Below are 8,526 nucleotides of genomic sequence, written 5' to 3'. Positions count from 1 at the left end.
ACACAAGGTAAAAAACTGTGCTTCACATACCGCATTTATCCGTGTATAACCCACAATTTTTTTAACCAAAGAAATAACTCAAAGTTTGCATAAGGCTTTGCAGTGCTATATCACCGTAGTTGTGCAATGATTGATCAGTCGAAAAAAAAAAAAAAACTCTGATGGGAGTCTAACCTTTGTATGGAAGCTCATTAAGTAATTGTTTTCTGTTGAGACGAAAAACCCACAGAACAAACAGTAAACACCCATACCAATAAATGCTAGCAAAGCACCCAGAGCAATTTAATTTGTTGAGTGGTAGGGACAGAGCAAGCACTTTTTCCTGTCCCTTGACCAGCGACTTCACTAGACCACCTGTGATATAAATGACAGACAAAAAGGCGTTATATTTTATATCACTATAACGCTATTTTTATTTATGGGAGACGAATGTTAGAGAATGGAGTAAACAAAAAGTCGGCCTAAAACATGAACGCAAGGGAAAGCTCAAAAACCTCAGCATGGGGAAAATGAAGAAACTTTAAGAAGGGGTCTCACATGAGGTAATCCCCCCTTTCAGGATCACTGAACATTGCTCAAATTTGCCCTATGCTGTCTCAGTCGGATGCGGGGATTATAATTCATGTGTTTGTTCCTTCCCGTCTAGATTACTGTAATGCATTACTCTCCGGTCTGCCGAAGTCCAAAATCAAAAGCCTTCAGCTGGTACAAAATGCTGCAGTGAGGCTTTTAACTAACACAGGAAAGTTTGATCACATTACCCCGATTTTAGCTAACCTGCATTGGCTCCCTGTTAGCTTAAGATGTAAGTTTAAGGTTCTCTTGGTAGTATACAAAATCATGCAAGGACTTTCTCCCTCATATCTTTCAGATTTAAATTCCCCCTATGTTCCGGTCCGGAGCCTTCACTCTAAAAATACTGGTCTACCAGTGATCCCAAGAGCCAAGAAGAGATCCGCAGGTTCGAGAGCGTTCTGTATTCGGGCCCTGGTGCTGTGGAATGCTCTTCCCCCTGAGATTCGATCTGCAACCTCAGTGGAAATGTTTAAATCTAAGCTTAAAACACACTCCTATTCTATAGCATATGAATAACCTATATTTTATGTTGACAATATCTGAGTATTATTTGCTCTCATATAAGTTTTAGATGGGCAGCACGGCGGAGCAGTGGTTAGCGCTTGTGCGGCACAGTTCATGTCATGGGAACCTGTCGTGGGTTCAAATCCAGCTCCAGACTTCCTGTGCGGAGTTTGTATGTTCTCCCCGTGCTTGCGTGGGTTTCCTCCGGGCACTCCGGTTTCCTCCCACATTCCAAAATCATACATTTCAGGTGAATTGGCCGGTCCAAATTGTCCCTAGGTGTGAATGAGCGAATGAGTTGTCTGTCCCTGTGTGCCCTGCGATTGGCTGGCAACCAGTTCAGGGTGTCCCCTGCCCACTGCCCGGAGATGGCTGGGATGGGCTCCAGCCCCCCCGCGACCCTAATGAGGATAAGCGGTACGGCTGATGAGATGAGATGAGATAAGTTTTAGATCAGGGGTGTCATCAAATTACTAAATTTTGTGCAGGCTTTGGGAGTAACGGAATACATGGAGCGGCAAAAATGATGTTGGCAAGCTGTTTGGATTTATTTTCATTTTGTTTCTGTCGCATTTTATGTTAGTTTTGCCGTAGATCAAAGAGATCAAAGCCAGGAGAGAAAGCTTACCACGTGTTGTGAGTCATAATTTTATTCATATTTAGTTTCTTTTGTATTTTATTAGCATATTTGGTATTGGAGTAATCCAAAAGTAATTGAAAGTAATCAAGTTAAAGTAACCCTACCCAACCCTGGTTATGTTGGTACGTGTTCATAGTTTACGTTGTTGATAAATTATTTTAATTAGCGCTGTACATACTAAAAAACGTTTGTCACTTACTAAGCTTAGTTTGAGCTGAGAAAAAGTTTAGCGCGTGTGCGTCGCATTTCTGAGGTCATGAGATCGAACCTCCTGTGTGGAGTTTGCATGTTCTCGCCGTGCTTGCGTGGGTTTCCTGCAGGCACTCGTGTTTCTTCCCACATTACAAAAACATGCATTTCAGGTTAAGTTAAGTTATTTTTCCCATATTTTGTATTTACCGTATTTTCCGCACTATAGGGTGCACCTAAAAGTCTTAATTTTTTTCAAAAGCTGACCATGCGCCTTATATATGGCTCAATATTAAATCGCAAGGTCTCGCAACTTACGCAACAGCCGCCGACTCGATTTTCCCCCGAACGTGGAGTAGTCCGCGGTGTATGCTGGGATTTATATACCGGCGTTTCATTGGCTAACCAATGTGTCAATCATCATTTGAATCGATCACTATTGGCTAAAGTTATTCGGAGCCTCGGATACGCTAGAGGGCCAAAACAAACCCTGCGATTGGCCGAAAAAGATGTGTCAATCATCAGTTAAATCGATCGCTATTGGCTGAAGTTATTCGGAGCCTCGGATTGGCTAGAGAGCCAAAACAAACCCTGCAATTGGCCGAAAAAGATGTGTCAATCATCCGTTAAATCGATCGCTATTGGCTGAAGTTATTCGGCGCCTCGGATAGGCTAGAGGGCCAAAACAAACCCTGCAATTGGCCGAAAAAGATGTGTCAATCATCCGTTAAATCGATCGCTATTGGCTGAAGTTATTCGGCGCCTCGGATAGGCTAGAGGGCCAAAACAAACCCTGCAATTGGCCGAAAAAGATGACTGAATAGCAAGCTTGCTAAACTACGCCATAAAGAAACATGTTTCATTAGTCTGTATTTGTAAACATTTTACTCTCCTGGATTTACTACACTCACGGTTGTAAGAAGACCATGATTGCGTATCATTATTGAACGTGAGAGCTTAGGTGAGCTATGCGGCTTTATATTTTCCCGGTATCTTGTTTTAGAACGATCTTGATGTTGCTGTGATGAGTTGAGTGAATTAAACTCAATTCCATGTGTTTATTGTCATATGCACAGTAAAGTTGCGAGCGAAAAAGAAAATAGAAACTAAGGAATGGTTGGCATTTCTTGAATCCCAAGACTTTAACCTTCCGAATGATATTTGAAACGATGCATTTGAGTGACATCGTACGGACACCGCATCCGCACGTGTCTACGACACGTATTTGCTTCTTTGCAAGCTTTGGGAATGTTAAGGGGGTAATCAGTTTGACTGAATCATCTGACTTTTTGTCGACGTTCCCATTGTAGCGCCTTATAATCCGGTACGCCTTATCTATGGAAGATATAGGACCAAAAACGATTTTTTGGGGGGTGCGCCCTATAACCCGGTGCGCCCTATGGTGCGGAAAATACAGTAATTTAAGTATTTGCGGGGGGCTTTTTAAACATGTTCAAAATGAATTCATTAATTCATCCTTCCTAATCATTAGCTACGAGCGGCTCGCTCTCTGAAAAAATGTTTGTGACCATTGCTGTAATGAGTTCTGTAACTGTTCATTGAACAAGGTCATTTACATCGCCTGAAGTTCTTCCTGGTCTTATGATATAAAAATGACCAACACGTACGGGCTTCTCAAGAGAATGTCTTTATCCTCTTGACTGGTCCTTCTCAAACAGCTGTGGAAGAAAAACAGTTTTGTTTTCTAAATGGAGTTACAAGTAGTCAGCGATGGCATAAATCTCTCTGCGTACAGACCAAGGATTTCTCAATCACTGAGCGACGGAAAGACAATACCGTCAGAGTTTGAGTCTGATTATTATAATTTTCATGGGGACAGCAGCTGTGGCCCCCATGTCCCAAATCGCTATGAGACCCTGGATGCCCCACCAAACTCGGACTTCTACGCCAACACGCAAGTTTGTGGACGACGAAAACTGTTTAGGCCATCTCTCTACCAGCTCTATGCCGACCCTCAAGTGAGTATTCTAATGTAATTCTTTACTTTCGGCTACACTTGATTGACCTCAACCATAGGCTGACTCCCAACCTCCCATGTACGAGGAGACAAGACCAGATGTCATGGGAGGAGACAGCTCTGAGGATGAGGGGCCAAACGCTCCACTGCCCGTCCCGACACGATTTGGCTGGGTTCATGGAGTAATGGTCAGTACTGAGGAGTGCATATTGTACATTTTGAAGGAGTTACACTCGTATGTATTGATTTGTGGTCTATTGATTTGACAATGAAATACTAATTGGTTTAAACACCCAGACAGATTCATTAACTACAACACAATTAATTTTATCCAAACTTAAGTCAACAATGAAACATTTTAACAGGATGGTATTTGGAATCTGATGGATTTTCTGGAGTGTTGGAATTATGGACTGTACTCCCAAATCGATTCAATTGTGGACTGAGCAATTCGGAAAAACACTGGACTATGTGTAATGTATCCGGCAACTCTGTTTGACCCTCACACCCCCCCACACCCCCATCCCACCCCCCCTCATCAACCCCCCCCCCCCACCCCCCGTCCCCCCGGAGGACAACAAAGTCAGTTAGTTCTTTGTTCCTTTGTCTCTTTGTTTCCTTATCCTCACTGTAAATGTGGACCTGGAGTCGTCCAATTTCGTTGTCACAGCATATCCCATGTTGTAACAATGACAATAAAGGCATATTCTATTTTATTCTATTCTATTCTATTAACAGTGTGTGTATTGTAGTAAGTGAAAATCGCTAAGCAGATATTTTCTATGGCGTGTTTGAGATGTTTGACCTGCAGCACCAAATTGGGTGTCATGCTTTTCACTGAGGTTGCCCACAAGTACCTCGTCTAAGAGAGACGTCGTTGCTTCAGTCATTTGAAGTTAGCTAGAGCGCTTGTCTTAGGGAGAAACAGAGACACTGTTGCTTAGGTTCTCTGAAGTCAGATGTAGGTATTTGTGCGTCCAAGTAGCAAAGCATCACTCTACACACTTATCTTTGTTTCTTTGCCGTGGAACAAGAGAGCAAAAAACTGATCAAACACCCTGCAGTCAAACATGTGCAAGTCCTGTGGCTTGTTGTAAGATTTTGCCTTTGGTGCATCCAAATAATTAGACCCGGGTCCACAAAGAACTCTTTGGACCATGGTCCGTATTGGTTATAATGTCAGAATAGCCAAATTCATAATTATGATTCACTCAGGGGTAATGTTCCCTCTAATTTTCCACGGGTCTGAGCGTTAAGACAAAGTCGGTGAGCAACTCTTGAAACAACAGTGAGTAACCATAATCCCAAGTGTGGCAACTAAATCATTATCAAACATGTCCAAAACTTGACATCAAGTTACATTTTGCTGAGTTTCCAGCAATGCAAAATTATTTTTCTCTTTTGAATGAATTGACTCATGTACTATTGCAAAGGTTGTACGTCCTACAAACGTCGTTTGTTCTTACAATTCTTTTCACAAGATTTCTTTTTTTTCCTGGTATCTTTTGTCGCATAATACTAACATATTTGGGGGCTTATTTAGTCGGTTGCACAATACACAACTGTATTTAATTACATTTTTTAGGGGAAGTACAATGTTGGCAACAAGAATGACTTGGTATAATTGGAAATTATTTGAATGCAACACAAACTTTTTCTTCTTTTTTCTGTTTTTTCTTCTACTTTTTTTTTAAATTCTTTAAAAAAAAAATCTCATTGTTTTTATTTTTTCCGAGCTGTTACTTTTTTTCTTTTTGTTCTCTATTTACTTTTTTCCTACATTTCTTTCTTTTCTTTTTTTCTGGCTTTTTTTCTAAATTTTTCCTTCTTTTTTTTTCTTCCTTTTGTTTCTTTTTTTCTCAGCTTTTCACTACTTTTTCATTTTGGTATTTTTTTTCTTTTTTGTTCTATTCCCCCATTCCTTTAAGTCATTGTGTGCATAATTTTACATAATATGTCATGTTGGGATTAAAGAAGCAAAATCAACTTGAAGAGCCGTTTAGTACCCGAAAGAGCCGTTTTTTTTTAGTAAGCCGAGCCGAAGAAGCCGGTTCTCGACAAACTCTTCTAACTTTACTCAACTTCGTTCTACTTCGACTCGACTTCAAAATACCGCGTTTAGGACACAACGTCAGGGGAACCCGTGTATTTTTACCTTCATGCACTGTAAGTTTGACTTAAGTCGCTTCTTAATTAGTAATTTTGAGCCCTCATTTTTGTGCGCTGGCTGGATTTTCTTGTGCGCTGAAAATGTGCGAGCAGTGCGCAATTGCGCACGCGCGCAGCTTCGAGGTAACGCTGCTCAGGGGTGTTTACAATATTAATATGGAGCTTGAACACTCTGACTTTTTCTCTTCAACGCTTTAAGCTGATTCTGGCATTTATTGCTTTTCATAAAAACTTGTGTCTTGACCAATCACAGAAATTTGATATGTTTTCCTCTCTGGAAATCAATGCGATGAGTTAGTGTTTGGTTTTGTGGGGTTTTGCCCCTTATGTTTTTTTGAAAAAGGAAACGGAGGATTGTTGATGTTTACTAAAGATGCAGTCACTCGGATTCTTTTAAATCCCTCTACAAAAAGGTAACAAATACATCATTAATCTACACCTCTTTAATACAATTAATCAAACGATGATAAAAAAACATTAAATTGTGAAATAAGTTAACCAACAGTGGTGGCCTACTATGTGCTGAGAACACTTGGCATGTCCTCAAATGAAATAGCATCACAAATCCTTGACAAAAATATGATATCCTTGAAGCACTCCGGGTAATCTCTTCAAAATAGCATAATTTTACTACGTCTGAATCCAAAAACGCTGATTTCATCTCCTCAAAGTCAAGTCATGTTTATTTGTATAGCCCTTAATCACGAAGAGTCTCAAAGGGCTGCAGAGACCACAGATTATTGCAAACCACTGACTATTATGACATCATCCCCTGATCTAAAACCTACATGAGGGCAAATAATATTGATTACTATGATGATCACGTTTTTGACTAGCTCTCAAGCAGTATACACACTATTTAGATCTGGTTTTGTTTTTTGACAATGCTTCAATTCAATAAATTCAATGAGTTCATGACTTTTTAGATCCGTTGCATGTTGAACATTTGGGGTGTGATCTTGTACCTGCGGCTCCCTTGGATTACTGCACAAGCGGGTATAGGCAAGTAAAACAAAATATTCTTTTGTGATTTTAGTAAAACAACATGGGCAACAAAATCCTGGAAACAGCCTTCTTCCAATATTCTTAATTTGCTCTTTTCTGTTTGTGTAGGTCTGACCTGGGTGATCATCCTGTTATCCTCCTGTATAACTGGCATCACTGGACTCTCTACCTCTGCAATTGCAACCAATGGCAAAGTCAAAGGAGGTCCCCTCATTTTGTGATAAATTCAGCAGTATTTTACCACGACTGCTTGAAAGAATAATTAGAGTACTGCATCGGGCAAATAGCCTTAACTTTAGAGATATGAGAACTGTGTTATGGAAGTATTCAGTACAATTCAATTGATGAACTAGGTAACTATTTGTAATGTGAAAATATTCACTTTGATTATATTTCTTTTAAATTACCACCTGTGACAAACTACTTTAGCAATGATCCATCTTAATCCTAATGCCAACAAGGCTGCACAATGATAAGTTACAGTAAATATTACAGTCTTTAGGTTACTAAATCGTAAACCGAATTATCTAGCAACGCATATCACCAAGCAATGTAACAGTTCTTTGCTACATTGTTGTCGACAAAGAAAAACTCTGGAACCCCGAATAGATTTCTAGGATTGAACCACCCCACTGATGCATGCCATTATAACGGCTGCTAGCGTTGCAGTTACGGTCCAAACATGCTAGAACAAGGGTAGGCAAGCTACGGCCCATGGGCTGGATCAGGGCCACTAACAAATTTAGTCCATCAGATAATGACCTGCAGTTTTAGGTATGTCTACTGAATGTTACCATAGCTAAGTGCAACTCACAAAGTACCACCCACAGTAGTTATATTTGCTAACTACCATTTATCAACCAGAGAACATTTGAGGAAACAAACCATCCCAATGTTTTTTACCTTTGAAGTCACTGACGCACCGATTGACGTAATACGATTACACTCATCTGGATTTCCTAGCTCGTGTGCCTTTGTGCACTCTGATAAAACTGACATTTTTCTTTCGGATCATGGCCAAAATTCAACCTACATTTCTTTTTTTAATCAATCTTTAATATTCATATTTTCAATTTCATGCAATAAAACAGTTTTGAAGTAGCCCTATTACATTGAATGTCAATGCAAATTATTACATTTGGGGTTTAAAAATGGAGATTTTACTTTGCTATTACTTTTAATTATGTTTTTATTTGTAAATACTTATATTCAGTTGTATATTTTGAGTGTTTTAACAGTGTTTGGTAGAAATTGTATTTTTACAAAGACATAGACAACGAAACATAACTCATGCAGGTAAATGCAAACGAGAAAAAATACATTGGCTTATGTTATCTTTCTTTCCTTTTGTATTTCCGAGGTATCGGATTCAAGACTGTATCGTCATACACAAAAAAATCAAATAAAACAATCAGCCATTTACCTCTGCTCCGGCCTTTTATCAAATATTTTCAACCAAATGTGG

The 8,526-nt window shown here is 39.7% G+C and overlaps 1 protein-coding gene across 1 annotated transcript in view; it reads left to right on the top strand.

The window, feature by feature from the left end:
- The first annotated feature begins 3,618 nt into the window (after positions 1-3,618).
- Positions 3,619-8,526, top strand: part of slc12a3 (solute carrier family 12 member 3) — a 35,876-nt gene continuing 30,968 nt past the window's right edge. Inside the window, 4 exon segments of the mRNA XM_088339209.1 lie at positions 3,619-3,888; positions 3,947-4,075; positions 6,983-7,058; positions 7,170-7,265. Of these exon segments, the coding sequence (XP_088195335.1) occupies positions 3,619-3,888; positions 3,947-4,075; positions 6,983-7,058; positions 7,170-7,265 (571 nt within the window).

The sequence above is a fragment of the Urocampus carinirostris genome, chromosome 7 (assembly GCF_059441175.1).
Source record: "Urocampus carinirostris isolate Australia breed hairy pipefish chromosome 7, RoL_Ucar_1.0, whole genome shotgun sequence".
NCBI classification, from domain to species: domain Eukaryota; kingdom Metazoa; phylum Chordata; class Actinopteri; order Syngnathiformes; family Syngnathidae; genus Urocampus; species Urocampus carinirostris.
The sequence above is the reverse complement of the archived record's forward strand: the minus strand, read 5'-3'. Positions and strand labels throughout refer to the sequence as shown.